Consider the following 19,317-nt stretch of genomic DNA (forward strand, 5'->3'; position numbering starts at 1 on the left):
ACGCAGAGCCCGGTGGAGGGAGTGTATTTTCCCCAGAACGTGGGTGTAGAGTGTGGGTGAGAGTTAGGGAATAAAGAGTTGCTATTTGAATCTACAAGGCTTTGTGGTGGCTCGGTTATTTTGTGCCCAGCCAGACTGCGGCAGCTAACTATCCTTGCCCAAAAGAAAAGTTAACAAGAGAAGCATAACAAATTGATTCAATTGTTCTACACAGGAGTCCTCAGAATAAAGACTCAAAGACCCACCCAAAACCCCAGTTTCATGCTCAGGTTCAGTGAAGAGTGGACAACCGTGCAGAAAGGTGACTGCACAAAAGGTTGCTCTCTGATAGTGGGAGCTGAGGGAACACAGCCAGCCCATCTCCTCAGGTTCTGTTTGGCTTCTGATGCAGCATCCCTTCTCCAGATCCAGGGCAGGAATGGGGACTCGTGATCTATCACTTTCTGATATAAAAACAATTTCTTTATGGCCAGTTCCAAGACAGAAAGTCAGAGAACAGGTAAAGATCAGAGTAACACTTTGAGGCTTAATGGCTGGATTTGGAGGAAAATGGTTTTAGTTTCTATGACCTGCCTCAGGGAAGAAATTCTAGTCTCTGTGCCTGCGGAGAGTGGGAAGCAGGAGGATGGGAGTCAGCAGAGTGCTTCTGAGGCCTTCATCTGGGCTGTTGCTTTCTGAGCCGCAACACCACCCATGATCCCCATGATTCCTGGGAATGACCACAGTCATCCCCCATTGCAACCAGTTTCCTGCAAAAACACTTCAGTGGGGATTGACAGTTGACAACTTTGTACCTGGTATACCAGACCTCTCCATCTTTCCAGTGCTTGTGAAAAGCAGCCTTTCCAAGTGGGCAGCCCCTCTCCCTTGGGGCCAGCATTGTGTCTGGGGCAAACATGGGTGAGCATGTGGCCCAGGTGTCCACAGGAAAGAACAGGTGCCTCTGCTTTGGCCACGCAGCCCCAAGGGGGGCTGCTGCTCTTCATTTTCACCAGCTCGTTTAACCCTCCAAACTGCAGTCAACCCTGATCAAACTTGACCGAGGCTCAGAAGTTCATTGATTGACCCAGTGTTCACGTGACTTGAGCACTGCTATCAGTCCACATGCAGCACTGAGTGCTCCAGGAAGTCACCACCTGCTCTGAGACAGTTTTGCTAAAGCTGTCTGGCTAGACTAGATGTTTGCTGATGTCTGAGAGTGAATACAAAAGAACATGACCACACAGACGGCAGAGTGTTCAATGTTCAGTGGTGCACACAATGAAATCAGCACAAAGAGTTTGAGGTCTCTCAGGTCAGCTGTTATTTTATAGAAAGAAATATCTTGTGTTTTGGATTAACATTTTTTAGGAAAGAAGTATTTTAAAACCTATATTGAACACTGCTTAACTGGACAGTAGACCCTGTCATTTACATGTATATATGTAATTGTAATTACACACACACACACACACACACACACACACACATATATGTAATTGTAATTATCAAGGGAGAAAATAACAAAACTTTAATTCATGGTTACATAGTTGGCTGGAAAAATGCCAGTTTGGCCACGAAGATTTCCTTCCCACCAATCAAAATGTGAATCAGTTTTTGATGTAACTATGATTTTGTCTCCAGCTTGGAAATTCAAGTCTCCCGGCTGCTGTCCTTCAAAAGAATACAGCGCTGTCACTTCTATTGGCTGATTTGAACCGCCTGAAATAAGAAAAGGCATTCTGATCATTCTTGCTTTTGAGGGGGAAGTAGCATGTGCAGGTGGGACAGAAGATAATCACTTGAGGGTTAGGGTCTGTGGACTGGCACACAGTCTGTGGAAGATGCGCACCATGAAACTTGAGTTTTTTTCTTTTGAAAAGAGCAAGTGTGTGGCAGTAACATTTCCCAAATTCACATACAAGTCACAACTACACACTATTACATATATAATGAAATGTTCAGCAAATGTATACGGCTATAATTGTTTGAATTTTGACCCATAAAATAACATTATTCATACTTTGCCCATTTTAAAGGAATAGTCATTGCCATGGTCTGAATGTTCCCCCAAATTCCTATGTTTAAGTCCTGCCCCGCCAGATGGTGATCATGAATGGGATCACTGCCTCATAATGGGCTCCTGCCAGCAACAGGGCATGGTGAGGAGTGTGCCTGAGAGCTGGGGTGGAGCTGGCACCACACATGTCTCTACACACCTTGGTCTTGGATTCCCCTGAAGAACTACGAGGAGGGAGACTGTCCAGGGTGGCCTTCTGGGGTGCTGTGACAGCCAAGGGGCCTGCTGGGAGGGTCCCCGCTGGGGTGCTCTGTGGCCACCCAGTGGGGGCCTGCCGGGAGGGCAGTCCAGTGTCCATCAAGAGGCGAATGGATAAAGAGAATGTGGTGTATGTATACCATGGAGTTTGGTTCAGCCATAAAGAAGAATGACATTGTGTTGGTTGTGGGGAGTAGAAGGACCTGGAGAGCAGCACCGTTTTAAGTGAAGCAAGCCAGATTCAGAATGCCAAGTGTCACATGTTTTCTCTCCTATGTGGAAGCTAGAAGGAAATAGGGGAAAAAGGTACCTCATGAGAACAGAAGGAGAGCAGGAGGGCCATGGAAGGGGCTGGGAGGGAGGAGGGAGGAGGGAGGAGGGAGGAGAGGAGAGGTCCTGAGGGTAGCATTGATGAAGTCACTTCATGTTTGTGTGCAGATGAATCACATGAAACCCAGGCCCACCAGGATAGAGAGTCTGCCACTGTGCCTGCATGATAACAATTCTGGGTACCTGATTCCTTGACGCTGCATTTACAAGAAATGGCTAATTCCTCACCGGCATTAGTTCTGTGGTGTATGGCTTTGTGACCTTATTTACCTTAGTTATTATAGATTAATAGGGCTCTTTAGACCTCGGTGACCATTTGTGAGCCACTCACTTTTATAAGTAACTGCTTAATTCTTTCAAGGAAAATTTCTAAAGATTATTTTAAGTAAGTCAGGTTGAAGGGTTATTTTTTTACTATGGAAAAGCTTAATAAGTTTTATTAAATAGTTCCCCCAAACAGCAAAATATTTGAAAGGAAAACAATTCTTAAAAATATAAAACTCATGGGGCCCAAACTTTCAAGAGACTGCAATAGTGATTGTTGGAATGCAAAATTACCAAATGTGCACTCTTCTCACTAGGCACCCAAAGCCCTCTGTGGGCAGCAGCTGGCCCTGTGCAGGTGTGACTGCAGGTGGTGGGCAGTGGTGCTCAAGAGCTCAGGTACCCTCATCTTCTCAGATCAGAAGCCAGTGAGAGCACACAAGCACTATGTTTTACAAGAAGCACTTTTGAAACGAATATGGACATCCTATAAACCACAGGAATAAAATATGCTCTCAAGATTTTCCCCAGTCTACCAGATTGATTAGAAAGTTTGATTATAAGATGGATATGAGTCACTCTTTTTAAAATTATATATATACATACATTTTATATATATAGTTGTAGATGAAAACAATATCTTTATTTTCTTTATTTATTTTTATGTAGGGCTGGGGATCGAACCCAGTGCCTCACATATGCTAGGCAAGCATTCTATCACTGAGCTACAATCTCAGCCCATGAGTCACTCTTAATAATTTTTTCTTACTTACCAACTGTCTCATGATAGCTGGAAAGCTCAGGATACAGTTTATATTCATTTCTGTTACCTGCAAAAATGGGGGGAGGATTTAGAAAGGTAATTAGTGTGTACTGTATCATAAAGCACACAGAAAGGCCAAATCCTGCTCTTGTCCCTCCGTCACCTTAAGATTCTGTACACAGAAGGAAAACAATATTCAGTCGTGCTGTAAGTCAAAAGGTATACCTGAACAAACCCACCAGATACACCAAGTTCAGGAACCCGGTACCTATGACACAAAATATCTGTTTCCAGAAGCAGCCATGAAAAAGCTAAGTGAACAAGACTATCAGCCCAAGCCAGGAACTTCTGAACATCCCCCCTGACTTACCCTAGCACTCACTTCAACCTTCAAATCATATTTCAACCTTGATGCCATTTGTCTCAAAATGTTATAGTAATGTGTTAAATTGTATTTTTATGTAGCATTTCCTACAACAGAAATCAGTATGTAAATTTACTTTTTAAATTTAAGCAAGCACAGCTTCTATTAAATAAATTCTTATAATAGATTGAGTCATCGTTATAATCACTATTTATAGATGACTGATCAAAATTTAAGCATATTCTGAACTCTGTTAGCTTACTAAACATAAAAGTAAAACTGTATTTGAAAAGCAACTGAATAGATGAATGAGGCTTTAAGATTCATTCATTTGCACAGGGTCACTTCTTCTCATTGTTGGAATGACATCGGCTCAACATCCATTCATGGTTTAGTGCACTTTTCTATAGATATAGGTGCTCAGAGAGGTTCTTTTTGTTTTTGAAGATGGGCCTCACTATGTTGTCCTCCTGGGCTCTATGATCCTCTTGCCTCAGCCTCCCAGGTGCTTCGGACCACAGGTGCCACCCACCCCACCCCCGCCCCCGCCCCAATAGGAAAAGAGGAAAAGTGGTTTTTATAAAAACTAGAGAAGACTAGAAGGAGGGAATTTATAGCAATGTAACTGAATTATTTTATAGCCCTTCTTAGAAGCCAAAAAATAATTTAAAAAGCTCACATTTATCATTCATCAAAACAACATATTTGTAAGATAATGAAACATTATATAACTTTTGTTTAGGTGATGAATAGCTTTTTGATTTTTTAAAAAATAATCACTGTATAATGAGACTATGAACTACTATTTTCATTATAAAAGTAGATGAATTTCAGTGAGGTTCTTCCTCAGTCTTGTTGAATATAAAGAAACAGAGATCACTCCCTGGAGGCTCTGTGTCCCTAGAGCCATTCGCTCAGGACACTGGGGTCACACCCATGTTTCAAACTGGCCTGCTTTTAGGGCTGCAGGCAATTTCACCTGGTGAGAATCAGCATGCTTGAGAGTTTGCTTTTCCTCTTCACATACAGAAAACAGGGCAGAAGATGCAGACGGAGCCTGTACACAATGCTCAGTGGCTGGCTTGGAGGAGGAATCCCAGGACCTGGGATCTGGAAACTGCCCTGAGAGATGCCTGAGCCCACAGGTCCTGGATGGCATCTCTGTGAACCCTGAGGACGGGAGGAGCTCAGGCAGTAAGACACAGTTGCAAATGCTGGTGGGCAGGACAGATACTCCAAGGGATGTGCTTTAAGAAACTGACTAGAAATAATTTGGGGTGAATGACCAAATTTCAGACCAGCAAAATGTGTGCCCCTTGTGATTTCCTGCACCCTGGTCTGGAAATGGAAAAGTGTATTCCAGTCACAGGAAGGGCACAGATCCAGGAAGGCCCACTGGGAGACACGGCACCGCAGCCAGGCAGAAGGGACCCAGGTCTCCAGGTGATTAATTACAGTACTGTGGCATGAACATGAGTTCATAGTATGATTTCAACTAGAACTGAAAGATGGCAGAGGAGGAAATGCTTGGTAAACGATCTTAACATACAGGAAGAACAAGTATCCAGGAATCAGAAATAAAAATAGCACAAGGAATCCTGGAGAATGCAATTGTTTATCTGACATAGGAAGACCTTTGTAACCATGATTAAAACACATAAATTCATAAAAACACATAAATTCATAAAAACTAGATGGTTAGGCAAATTTTTACATAAAAATTAAAGCTCTCAATTAGTAAAACATGAAAAATAAAATAAAAAACACATAATAAATGTAAAAAAACTGCCACCCAATGACAAAGCCACTAAAACATAGATCATTTTCAAAAATTGAGAAGGCAACAAACATTCCATTAGGAAAAAAGGAACCAAGGAAATAAAAAGACTGCTCATTCAAGAGAAATTCTAAACACTGGCAATTTGAGATGGGTGACTTCGCAATGATGGGGATGAAAACTTCCAGTCTTGACGTTCAAAGACTTGAGAATGCTCCAGAGCCAAAAGCTGTGGGAAGGGATGTGAACATTTTGAAGGTAATGTTATTCTGGGTGGCGGGTGTGTATATGGTGGTGAATGCGTGGGGGAGAGCGAGGTAGGGGGAGAGAGTGGGAAGAATGCAGGTGGGCAGCATGTGGGGCGAGCACCCATATATCCTGGGGATGTCTGGGAAGGGGAATGTGTCTGGTAGAATGCTCATAGTGGAGCGAGTTTCAGGTGGACTGTGTGTGTGACAGGGAAGGTATATGAGCGTGATCAGGTGTGGTTGTGGTGAGGGAGCTGAATTGAAAACTGGAGAAAATAGATGTGAAACAGGACTGAGGAATCTGAGAAGGAGCTTTCTACTCTCTGAAGAGCTTCAGTACATTTTCTAATCCTATTCCCTTAGTAAAAAAGTTACACAATCATATGCAATCTCTCCTTCTATATGGAAATCCACTAACAGCAGAATCTTTGAGTTGTGCTCCAAAACACTGCAGCATAGTGCCTCTTATATAATAATTGTCCACTACATGAAAGAGCACCAACTTTAGTATATTTCTATTTACAGCTAACTTGTATATATGAAAAACAGAAGTCTCAGAGTTACTATCATACTGATAGATAGTAAAGACCCAAATTGGGTGTTTTATAAACTTCACCTAGTTTAACAAGCACCTGAGAATGTCCTGAGATCCCAGGAATAGGTGGTAAAAATAATACTCAGAAACATAGGTGTGAGGGCTGGGGTTGTGTGTGGCTCAGCGGTAGAGTGCTTGCCTAGCATGTGCGAGACACTGGGTTCGATTCTCAGCACCACATATAAATAAGTAAATAAATAAAAGTCCATCAACAACTAAAAAACTTTTTACAAAGAAAAGAAACATAGGTGTGAGAACATACCCCAGAATAGGTTTATGTGTTCAAACTGGTAAACCTCAGTGTGACAAAGTACAGGTGGGTGGGCTCCTGTGCTTGGATCAGTAGCATAGCCATTTCAGAAGACAAAGTAAATGGTAATACTTCAAAGATATATCTCTTCATAGCTTTAAGAAAGCATCTCATGAGTGAGAACAGAAGTTTTCAAAATCACATGGCTGAGAACTCAGGATACAGAAGAGACCCATCATTTTCTTTTTTCTTAATATGCCATTACTTCTTGGATTTGAAAAGTATAACAATATTGCTTGAAGTCTTAACAAACTACTTATTAATTACTTAATTATAATGTACTTAAATTGCAACAAGAGTATGTACTTTGAGAGCTGGAGCTCGGCTGGGCTGCTGCAGATGACCCCTGTGGTCTCGAGGACGGCTTTGAAGGTAATTCCTTAGCCTGCGAGGAATGACAATATGACATAATTCTTCCGTCCAGTTCACACTTAGCAACATAGGATGCTTTTGCGTCTAACGAGTCTAAGTGCAACGTTTGCCCCATGCACTTACTGAGGTGGCACACTAGGAGCTGACAGGGACCTCTGGCACTGGGAACGCCGAGTAGGCCTGGGTGGGAGGGGGGCTGGGCGTGACTGGGCAGCCCAGGGGAGGGCAGTGACCTAACGCACTGTGCGGCAAGGGCCAGGCTGTACAAAAGGCTGTCGTGGGACGTGGTGAAACACCCACAGAGTTTGGGGATGTGGGCTTGGCACGGGGTTAGTGTGGCCGTCCTCCCCTACAGGAAGTCTGGCCCTGAGATGGCACATCAGGGTCACGTGACACCTTCACACTCACTGCCACGCAACTGAAGTCACATGGGAAGTGGAGGGGTCGTGGGGCCTGACACCAGGGACAGAAGACAGAGGGCTCTACGGAGGGGATTCCTGGGACGTGAGGAGACCAAGGGCGAAAACTCAGAACCTTGTGTAGCTCCCTGGCTGCTCTCCTGGCGTTGGTGCGCTGCGCCTCACTCTCATACTTCTGGGTGAAGGAATCAAGAATCTCATAAAGATCTTCGGCTTGTGCAGGTCGTGGCACGTTTCCAAATAAGATGTCACAGGCTCGAATGTCCTGGCAGTAGAATCTGAGAAGAACAGGCCATTAAGAAAGTTGTTTCCTCAGGCACAGGAATGTCTCTTCTGTAGCCATGCGCTGTGGCTCCCGTGGGCCGGCGCCGGCCTCCCCAGCCGTCCTGTCCCGCTCTGCAGTCCCCTCAGATTGCCTCCAGAGGCAACTGCCCTGAGTATTCTGACGCGCACCCTTCCTCCACAGGCACAGAGAGCACACAGACACATTCTTATGCATCTACCACACACATCTACATGGAAAGGGTTACAGAAATAACAAAATCGTGCAGTTTTATAGGTTTTTCCCTTTAAGTTAGTTTCTTCAAAAATGGTACCTATACACATGGCTGTGTGATTTCTTCAAAATGTTTAAAATTTTCATTTTGTTAAAATTAAATAAAGATTTGTCTTATATGTTTGGAAGTCCTGCAGTTCATTAAGGAGTATATTTGTCTTAGTAGAACTTTAGTGGAAATGTCAGCCAAAGACCTGGAATCAGAAGTTGATGAAGCATTCTTAAGTCCTATTTCTCAGACCACTAAATCCAGCAATGAGAACTCTGGTTCCACAACATAAATGGCCCTCTGTCCTCACTCTCCCCAGCAACACTGCTTTCGAGTGGCTCCCAGACGTTTAATGTGAGGTGTGCTACTAAGTTCTCTTGTCCCCCGTGGTGGTAGGTCTGTTCCTGGCCCTGGGGAAGCTCTGCCAAGCAGCACTGCCTGGGTCACAGGCAGGCGGTCTGGGCCTTCCTGAGGTTCTGGAAGTAGCCTGCCCTCAGTCTCAGCCACAATCCTAACTGGACTAAAGTGGGGCAACATCTAGGAGCGGCTGGGAAAACTCTCCAGAGGTCAGTTAGAGAGCAGCCTTCACCCATAAGTACTTCCAAATGCTTTTTAAAAACCAAACTGTATTTCTAATTAATATTGGTCTCCATTTGATAAGGAGGGAAGGCAAAGGCAGAGTGTAATAGCAGAACATCCCTCACAGTGAGGCCCATTTCATCTGACCTGCAAGTTTAACGCGAAGCCCTCCCTGGACCTTTATAAACATGTTGAAGTGGGGTCTCTGGCCAGCAGAGTGCTATGTGGCAACCAGTGAGTGCTCACCGTCTTTAGGGTGGTAGTGAAAAGATAACATGCTGCAACCTTCCTTGATGGGACAAAGGACAAGCATGCCTAGGAGACTTTTGGAGGCAGAAGGTATATGTAAACAATGATAGTGTTGAAAAGCGATGCAATTTTCTTCTGTTTTTTTTTTTCTTCTAAGTTTTCTATAAGTATATATTACTTTTATCTTGTATGTTTCAATATTAAATATATGTTTAGAGTCACATCTCATTATATTTAAGAAAACATACATAGATACTCTGTAAACTAAAGAGCTGTATCAGTTTTGAACTATCATCTTCTTGTCACCTTCTAAGTCATTTACAATCTGCAGCATGAACTTACTTCCGGTTAGTTTCTTTCCTTTCAATTAGACAGCTCCCTTCTAGAGAGATGCCTGCGAAGAGTCCCCTGGACTTGCAGTATGTGAAGACAGCTGCAGAGCTCCTCAGGGCCACATTTCCTTCCAGGTTCCTGAAAAGCATGGAGGCCTGAGATGACAGAGAGCACTGTTCAAGCATGTGAGGAACTCCCCCTGCACTCACTCCAGGGGGTCTGGCAGGGTCACTTCCTGATGGCTGTAAGATAGCTTTGAGGTGCCTATAGGGAAAGCAAGGTCACCAGAACAGACAGAGGGTGCCTGACTGAAGCCCTGCTCTGCAGAGGATGCATGGAAAGCTGACATCTTTTAGACATGGAAACAGCTCCAGAGAGCTGAAGAACTGGGTGCAGTATGCACACCTGTAAGCCCAGTGGCTTCTGAGGCTGAGACAGGAGGACTGCAATTTCAAGGCCAGTCTCAACAACTTAGTAAGGTGAGACTTTGCCTCAAAATAATAATAATAATAATAATAATAATAATAATAACAATAATAATAATAATAATACATTGAAAAAAAGGAGAGTGCTGAAGAGCTTGATTTCAACTAACATCATATCACTTTCATTAAAATACATGCCTTTTGATGATTTTTCTGTGTGACTTTCTTAAATGTGAAATTTTCCTACACTGCTTAATTAACCCAAGAAGAGCACTTCATCAACAGAGAAGGAAAATATGCAACTTCAGTGTTGTGAATATCCCCCACTTCAGCACTCAGGACTCAGAAAGAGGCTTCCTCTTCTGGCCCTGCCATCCTTTACCACCCACCGACCTTCCTCAGAGCTCATGGTGGGTGTTATTCTGTGTTCTGTGCTGGATGTTTCGTGTCTTTCTTTTTTTTTGCATTGGCTTTTTGCATCTCTGGCAGATGCAGAAATCATAAGTTTGTCTATTTTAATTAAAATTTCATCTCAATGCAAAAAAAAAAAAAAGGAGTTTTTAAGTCTTTACCGCCTTTGATATCTATTCTAAAACCACTTTATAAACCTTACCTTCCCAAGGGCCCAACAGCCACAGTACAGTTCCCTCCAAGCGTTAGATTCCCACCTTTCGCAAAAGCTTCAACAGCTCTATCATAGTTCAGAATTATCACCAGATCCGATACCTAAAAGGTAAAACTAATTTATTTTAAAAGTTACAACTAAATATCATTTAAAATAAGGTCGATTAAAACTCAAACAAATCCTAATGTAATGTAGTAAAATTTCGTGCAAATAGAGAACAGGAAGCCAATGTTCTGAGCTAAGATACCAAGAGTGCACAGGTAGCACCCCAACCCCTTAGGCCCTAAGCTCTAGATCTGTGCTCCAGGGGCACCTGGCTCTATTCCTTGCTCCAGCCACCACCCAGGTGTAGGAGGCTACAAGCTGCCACTCCTGTTGCCAGGACCGTCCAGTGGGGCAGGAGGGAGGTATCTACATGCTCTGTGATATCCTCCACTACTCTCTCCAGGAGAGCCAGATGGAATGGTATGTGTATGAAGTGTGTCCCAAGAGCTCATGTTTGAGCTGGTGCAGGAGTGCTCAGAAGTGAGATGATTAGATCTTGAGAACTCTCTCCTAATGAGCACACCGATTCACAGCTGGATTAACTGGTAACTGTAGGGAGGCTAGTTGGGGCTCGAGGAGGTAGGTCACTGGCATATCTTTGGGGTTTATATTTGTTCCTGGTGAGTGGAGCTCTCCTCTCTGCTTCCTGGTGGTCATGTTCTGAGCTGTTTTCTTCCCATGATATCCTTCCTCACATGAGCCCAGAGCTATGAAGTTGGTGTTTATGGACTGAGATCTCTGAAACAGTGAGCCCAAATAAAGTTTTCTTCCTTTAATTGTTTTTGTCAGGTTTTTTGTCACAGTAGTGAAAAAGCTGACTAAAATACAAACCCAGGAACCTAGGAAGCTACAGTGGCAGATCCAGGCAGCACCCACATAGTGCTCTGGGGGAAGCTGCCTGCACACCCCCAGGGAAGTGCAGCCAGGCACTTGGCCATGGATGTTCACAGTGCAGGAGTAACCTGGTTTCCATTAGCAATGCCCACTACTGGGAGTTTGTTTTCCTCTAAGTAGAAGGAAAACCTGGGATAAGAGCCAGCTGACTGCTCACTGCAGGTCCTGCTATGTCAGAGCCCAAGGTTAGAAAAGTTAATACCCCCTTAAAGCTTCTCACAGGGCCAGGCAGCAACCCAATGGCCTTGTGCACCAGGCAGCTGGAGGCAGTGTGATCATGGGAGGACTACTGAGCCACTTGAATCCCTGGTTTCCTCTATATAACATGGGCATAATCACAGTAGCTGCATCTGTAAGGCCTTTTGAGGATGAGTGGGAATCATGGTGAAGCCTGGAGTAGTCCCCACATCTCAAAAAGCGCAGAGGCCAAGCCAACCTTGACAGATGCTTTGACTTGCCCATTCTTTACTCTCTGAATGCTGACCTACGGAAAGATCATGTTATTACCAAAGGAGATTGTACTTGAAAGGACCAGATGGAGTTCCTGGTACAAGAGGCTGCTGACCCATATGAAAGGCTTCCCTGTGGCACCTGCCGAGCACTACTTTCACTTCACATACAGGCGATCTCTAAGAAATGGGGTTGAATGACTTGGAGCGACTTGCATTCTCTCTCAAAGCTAAACCCTTTGGCAGTGATCACAGCCTGTGCCTCACAGGCACTTGCAGATGACAAGATGGCCTGGGTCTTGCGCTGTGTTCAGCATCCACACCTGGAACATGTACACCTGCCCAGGACCTTGCAGCTGCTCTAGTTGTCCTGTCCTGCTCGGGATGTCTCAGTTAAGCATGGAAAAGCTCTAAGAGGTAGTTAAGGAAAAACACCCATCTCTAATCTTCTATCCGTCTCTGTTCGGTTCCTTTGAAATGGGAGTAAAATGATCCCGTGTTCTTTCGTAATACCACTAATGAAGCAGAGAACCAGGTCACAGCTCCACAGATAGCTTGAGCAGCACGTGAGTACCAGCAGCCCCAGGCTTATTTCTGGGGAGAGAAATAAGCACAGAATGAGGAGCATTCTGGTTCCTGCAGGGGCACCGGCAGGGGGAACACTGCCATAGGGTGAGAAGCCATGAGAAAATTTAATAGGTGCTTCCTTGGTATTAATCAATAAGATGCCCGTTTGTCAATTAAACAAATCTGTAACTCTAAGGACTAAACATAACCACCACCAGCAGGAAAACCTGGAGGGATGTCTTCTGAAGCCAACTCCTCTCTGCAGCTGCGGCTCGGAAGCCTGCTGGGGACTAGCACCACCTCTCTCTGCCCCTGCTGCCATTTCCAGCTGAGAGTCTGGCTTGTATGTGAATTGGGGCTGCCAACTTGGGCACCAGATAAGGCCTGGGGTTTCTGTGGGAAGCTTCCTGCCCACCTGCACAGCTAAGCTGCCCTCCCCTCCCCACTCTTTGAGCTCTTCTTGGACAGGTGAGAGCTCCGGTGTGGGCCCCAAGATTGCCCTGCTCCCAGCATGTGGCCAGTTTTACTGCAGAACAAACCTGGGACCTCTCCCAACACATTCCACTCCTTACACAACAGGTCCTTCACACACTGGCCTCTAACAACATCACTTTTCAGCTAGAGCCCAGCGGCCTTCCTCCTTAGGAAGGCAGAAGATAAGCTCTCCTTGGAAGAAGTTGAATCGTTTCTTCAAACTCCAGTGAAAGCAAGATTTCCCAGAGTTACTAATGCAATGTGAACTCTGAATTTGGTACAAAGACAACTGGATAGATTCCTATCCAGTACTATCCAGCAGTCCCCCCATAACAGGTCCCACAACGGGCCTCTCTGGGCCTCTCTGACGTTGTTTCCTTCACTTCTCTCAACCATCTCTCTTTACCAATCTCTCCTACCAAAAGAACTTTCCCCACCCAAACTACCCCTTATTCCAGATGTAGGCAGCCATTTATTCATTTAGAGGGCTACTCAGTACACTCAATATCCAAAGGAACAGGGAGTCAGTACCCAACTCCCACCTTGCAGAATCTGAAGTCCAAACATGTCGACTGTGCCTGTGGCTCTGGCAAAGTGCAGGGTTCCTGGTGTGTACAGGCCAGGATGAAGCTGTGGGTGGTGAAGGTTCCACAGTTACTGCTCAGGAGCATCAGGCAAGCTGCCTTTGCTGAAGCCACACCCTGTCCATAGCCCTAGTTGTCAGTTATACACTCGGACAGCAAGGCGTGAAAAGAACCACATTAAGATTTCAGTCTTTCTCCACTAGGACTCTCTCAGCATCAAGCCCTGGTGCTCTCAGGGTTGGTTCAGGAAGATGCAATACTTGCCCAGTGTTCTAGGGCTAAAAGAAGAGCTAAAACGGAACTTCTTAGGTGGACTCTCTACCCTGTCTATGGTACATCTGCCAATCAAATGCCCTCTGAAGATGGAGGGTCTTGGAGCAGCGGGAAGTTGGCTCAACACACACTTAAAGGGGGAATGCTTCCAGAGCAGTGCAAAGAGTCTCTGCAAACCAACAATAACTTGAAAAATAATTAGAAAAAGCACTTCCCATCTGTGGAAACTGCCCACAGGCAAGCAAAGTCAACAAAGTGATACACACTCAGGAACTGGGTAGAACTCGTGACTGCAGGTAAGCCAGACCAAGGAGGATGGGCCCTGCTACTCCTGGGTAGGCTTCTGCTGCTGGTGACACTGGTGCTACATACGCAGCCCAGGTTCCGCTGTTGGGCCACCCTACAGGATAGTGGCACAACGACACAGCCCCTGGCCCCAGCTTGTTGTTGCAGGAGCTGCAGTCCAGGTCAGTGTCTGCAGCCCCTCCTCAGACCCTCTACCTGTTATGGTTGGATGTGAGGTGTCCACCAAAAGCTCACGTGTGAGACAATTCAAGAAGCATCAGAGGAAAAATGATTGGGTTGTGAGAGTCTTAACCTAATCAGTGAACTAACCCCCTGATAGGACTAACTGAGTGGAACTGAAATGGTGGGGTGTGGCTGGAGGAGGTAGGAATTGGGGACATGGATTTGGGGTATATATTTGTATCTGGCAAGTGGAGACCTTTCTCTCTGCTTTCTGATCATCAAGTGAGCTGCTTCCCTCTGCTACACTCTTCTGCCATGATGCCTTGTCTCACCTTGATCCCCAAGGAATGGAGCTAACTGTCTATGTACTGTGACCTCTGAAACTGTAAGTCCCCAAATAAGCTTTTCTTCCTCTACAGTTGTGCTGGTCAGGTCCTTTACGTGGCAGTGGAAGAGCTAACCAAAACACAACCTGTGTGGCAGAAGCCTACCCAGGAGTCGCAGGGCCCATCCTCCTTGGTCTGGCTCACCTGCAGTCACGAGGTCTACCCAGAAGACAAAAGGCTGTGACTGCCCAGAGATGCTTGAGTCACGCTAGTGAAGCAGGCCACTGTCCCAGCCTCCAGCTCTGGAGGAATGGCATGGAGATTTTGGCCAGAGAGAAGTGCAGACTTCAATCACAGTTCCAAAGTTCCCTGGGGAAGCAAGCTGAGCTGAAGCAGAGTGGGCAAAGCTCAGGGTGCTGTGGCAAGACAAGGTTTCTGAAGACACAGCAAGAAGCAGCTGGAGCTCCATGAGAACAGTGGAGCAATATGTTGAGGATGAAGCCATCAGCAAGCTAACACCTGAGGGACATCAACCGTCAGTCAGATAGCTCCACAGAGACCAAGGAAGAGCCCTGCTGTCTGGCACCCACGCCTGCACCTTTCCAGGAGCAGCTGACGGATGCACTGAGACAGCCCAGCAGAATCACTAACTGAACAAGTCCTCAGAATCAGCTGCGCTCACTCTTACTGTAAAGAGACTGACAGGGGCCGGACATCCTGAGGTGACCAAGCGACTTCCAGGCAGATCCTTATCATAGAGTGTACACAGGACTAGGATGGCCACAGACAAGAACTAGGTAAGCACCAGATAACACAACCCCAAATGCCATCCCATGTGTGGCTCCTTGACAAAGTGTCATTAAGTGACAAGGATGTGTGACCCAAATCATGGGTTTTCAATAAAAATTATGAGACAAGCAAAGAAGCAGGAGAACATGACCCAAACACAAGAAAAGAGAAAAGCAAACATGAGTAACTGCCTTTCCCATTTAGCAGACAGAAATTGTTCAAATTATGTTCAGAGAATTATATGATTAAGAGGCAAACTCTGGAAAAGGAGAACATTGCCTCAAAGATAGAGCACTTCATCATTGCTCAACTGGTGCAGACAGAGGCCACGTGAAGAGCAAGGAGAAGTCCTGGGATTGGAAGAAGGTGACAGACATGAAGAATCCCCTAGAGGGGTCAACCACAGAGCTGAGCAGGCAAAACAGAGTCAGCGATATAAGGACAGATCCATAGAGAACCTTAAGACTAAGAGAAGAAGGATGAGCAGATGCCATCACCATCAGGTACAAGGTGCCAATGGGGATGTCAGCACCATAGGGAAGAAACAGAGGATACTCTCCAAGAGGCCATGACTGGAAACATCCCCAGCTGATGATAGGAGCAGACAGTGATCCCAAGCAGAACAGCGAGCCCTGAGCAGGCTGGATGTGTGGAGATCCACCCCCACACACAACTGCAAAGTGCTGGAACATGGAGAAAAATCTCAAAGGCAGCAAGAGAAGGAGGACTCACCATGTGCAAGGAACCTCAGCAAGATGCATGCAGGTTTTCCACCAGGGACAGCGGAGACTGGGAAGCCCTAAGATGGCAGATCAGAGTCCTGAAGGGAAGACTGTCAGCCCAGAATCCAATACCAGCAAAATCGCCTCTGGAAATGGAGGTGAAACTAAGACGTCCCTAGACCAAAGGAAAAAGAACTGGGGGATTCTGTTGCTAGTAGACCCATTTTACAAGTGCTGCCAGTGACAGCTCCTTAGGTTGAAGCTAGGGGCCCTAGATGGCAATCAAAACCATATAAAGCAGAGCACTGACAAAGACAAGCATGGAAACAGGAGCAGGAGTGCACATGCCTCTCTCCTTGGTCCCTGACCTGAGTATAATGCACAGTTTGAAATGCCTCCTGTGAACTGTGTTGCTATGCCTGCAACTGAGAAATGCAATGTATCTGCCACCAGCATATCAAAGGAGTGGGCAGGGGCAGGGCTGAGTTGCAGAATGGACACCACACCTTTTGTCCCCTGGAATCCACAGGAGCAGCCATGCAGGACCACAGGTGGCAAGTTAGAAGGCCCATAGTGGGATCAGAAAATAAGCACCTGCTCTCAATTCTTCACTTGATTTCTTTAAAAACATGACATATTATAACTGCCAACTGTAAAATGTATAATTGGGCTTATAATTATAGATGTAATAACACATTCATAGCAAAAAAAAGGAGAAAAGGGAATATGACTAAATAAAACAACAATTCTGTGTCTTACCGAATAATGCTAACATAAATTTGAAATTGTTTTTACTAAGATGTGTTGTAAACTCTACAGCAACCACTAAAAATATGACTCAAAAATAATAAAAAATCAGAAGAAAGATACAACTTTAGATAGAGAAAACATGTAATGTCAGACACCCATCAAATCATACTGATAATACCAGTACACATAAATGGATTAAACCACCCAACTGAAAGGCAGAGACTCAGGCTACAGTAAAAAAAAAAAAAAAAAAAAAAAATCCAACCACATGCTGCTATACACACTTCAGATCCAAAACTCCTGGCAGACAGCATAAGGGCAGCCTCAGGGAAGTGGCAGGCTGTGCTCTTTCTAGCCTCCTTGCCCATTCTGACCCAAGCAGTCAGAAATGCTGGGCTGGGGCTGGTCTGAGACCAGAAGGTGAATGCTGTCACATCTGTACTGAAAGCTACACATCCTTCCTGCTGATGCTGGAGAGTGACTGACAGCTCTAGCATCACTTCCCCTTATCCTCTCCAAGGGTTGGGCTCAGAGCAGCAGTCTGACCACATTCAGAAAGCTTAAAGTAAGTTTCCAAATGTTGGGAATGCTTTTTATTATCTCTACTGAAATTGATACCTTAAAAAAGCTAGTAATTATCGTTTATGCCTGTTGTTTAAGTAAAATTTCAGAGTTGATTCCCATTCTATCATGAGGATAAGCTTTGCAATCAAAAGTTCTATATATGACAAGCTGAGTAACAATACAACCATTCCAAGTGCTTTTCGTGTGTAAACCCATTTATTCACTCATCAGTTTAAAGCCAGAGGAAGGCTATTTTCACCTGTTTCACAGAGGGAAAAATCAGGCCAAATCATGAAAGACAGCTCAGGAAGAACTGACTGAAATGTGAAAAGAAATGATTTCAGCACATCAGGAGATCTGATTTACCAAAAACTTAGCAGTAAAGCAACAGATGAAACTCTAACAGCGTGGAGGAGTCGACGCCACACCTTTGTTGTTGTTGTTGTTGTTGTTGAGCAGACAGACTTGTAAACAGGGAGACCCCAGTGTGTGACTCCTAGTCATTTGATAATCTCCATAATTATGAGGAGATAAGTCATACACAGAAATAACATGTGCTAGCATGCACTTCCAGAATTTGAAGGAAACCGTGTTTAACCACAGATGGTGACGCCCTGTGTGGAGCCCGCCCACCTAGGGAGTAAGCAGTTTTGCAGTCAGTGACCCACAACTGCCAATGCCAACAACCATTTGTCAGATCCTCCTTCCAGGGAAAGGAACAAAAGCTTCCTGGGGGAGTCAGAAGAAGGTGGTTGTGGTCAGGGTCTGTACACACAGGTATGCCTCAGGTGAGATCTCTAGCACAGAAAAAAAAAAAAAAAAGAAAAAAGAAAGAAAAGAAAAGAACAAAAGGGAGGCAGGGGAGGGGGAGCAGAATGAGAATAAGGGGGAACCATTCCCCAAGGCATTAGACTAGAAGCCAAGGGAAACCTATGGCTTTCACATGTTGAGACTCAAGGGCCTCAGGGACACACACGCTACCCACTCACCTCGATTCCTATTTCAAATCCCCCGCCAAGCCCAGCTATCCCAATGGCTGAAGGTGCAGACCACGCTGATAAAACAAAAACAAAAGCATACGGTGACATTAAACACCCCTGACATATGAATGACTGTGGAAATATAATAAAATGTAAAAGATGGCTTTTTAAAGTTACTTAGGTATTTCTCTATGCATTTAAAAATATTCTTTAAAAAGCATATGCAGTCTTCTAAAAGCTGAAGATACTTCAAAGGTGTTAGATGCTTACTATGGGTTTGAGATTCACAGACTCACGTCCTCAAGCTCCCTGCCAACATGCATAACTCCAAATTATTGTGCTGTCTGCTACCTTCAGCTGCCAACATTTGTATCACTGAACCTCAACTCTAGTCTTTGGATACAATTTCATCATAGACAAAAGGTATCAGAGGATTCAAGAGTTTATTTTCACTCCTGGGGTGAACTAATACTGAATTCTTTTCATTGTCAATTCTCAGGGCAGGCTCTTGTTCCTAGTAGAGCACAAGTTATAGACAACAAGTTCAAGATCTTTAGAATTCTAACAAGGGAAGTTTCTTTACATTTGGAAACCAAGTGCAATAATTCCATGTGCCATGATATGGTATATTTTAGGATTTTTGTGTATTTTCCTCAATATAAAAAGTTACGTTAAGCGAGTCCAGAAAGTTGGTGGGGGTGGGAAAGCATGAGAAAGGCCTTCTCAGGCTCATTCTCTGCCTCAGCAGGCTGATTAAGGAAGTCAGTCTGATAATGCCAAAGCTACTTTTCACTTATGCTGGAGCTGCCCTGGCTCACAGGCCCCTGGGAGGAAAACTCATTCTGTCTCGCTGCAGTTTTTAAATCCCCCCCCCCCCGACCCCACCTGGTATGCAGCCACTGCTCAGGATGGAGAGAAACTGAGGTTCTGGATGGTAGAAAGGTGAGTTGGAGCTAATAGGTCCCCGGGGCTGGGTG

The 19,317-nt window shown here is 45.0% G+C and overlaps 1 protein-coding gene across 5 annotated transcripts in view; it reads right to left on the minus strand.

Moving 5' to 3' along the window:
* Positions 1-1,436: 1,436 nt before the first annotated feature.
* The window catches only part of Sh3yl1 (SH3 and SYLF domain containing 1), a 30,315-nt gene continuing 12,434 nt past the window's right edge, over positions 1,437-19,317 (minus strand). For 3 of the 5 annotated variants that reach the window (XM_076833827.2, XM_076833828.1, XM_076833829.1), the window contains exons 4-10: positions 18,350-18,414; positions 10,444-10,556; positions 9,415-9,543; positions 7,815-7,977; positions 7,215-7,293; positions 3,625-3,681; positions 1,437-1,701 (exon numbers count right to left, since the gene is read on the minus strand). In XM_076833827.2, the coding sequence (XP_076689942.2) occupies positions 1,511-1,701; positions 3,625-3,681; positions 7,215-7,293; positions 7,815-7,977; positions 9,415-9,543; positions 10,444-10,556; positions 18,350-18,414 (797 nt within the window). In that variant the 3' untranslated portion in view covers positions 1,437-1,510. Of the gene's footprint in view, positions 1,702-3,624; positions 3,682-7,214; positions 7,294-7,814; positions 7,978-9,414; positions 9,544-10,443; positions 10,557-13,426; positions 13,984-16,056; positions 16,134-18,349; positions 18,415-19,317 lie in introns of those variants that run through there. The other 2 variants (XM_076833831.1, XM_076833830.1) reach the window with 2 other exon arrangements.

This window comes from Callospermophilus lateralis, chromosome 14, assembly GCF_048772815.1.
Source record: "Callospermophilus lateralis isolate mCalLat2 chromosome 14, mCalLat2.hap1, whole genome shotgun sequence".
Taxonomy (NCBI): domain Eukaryota; kingdom Metazoa; phylum Chordata; class Mammalia; order Rodentia; family Sciuridae; genus Callospermophilus; species Callospermophilus lateralis.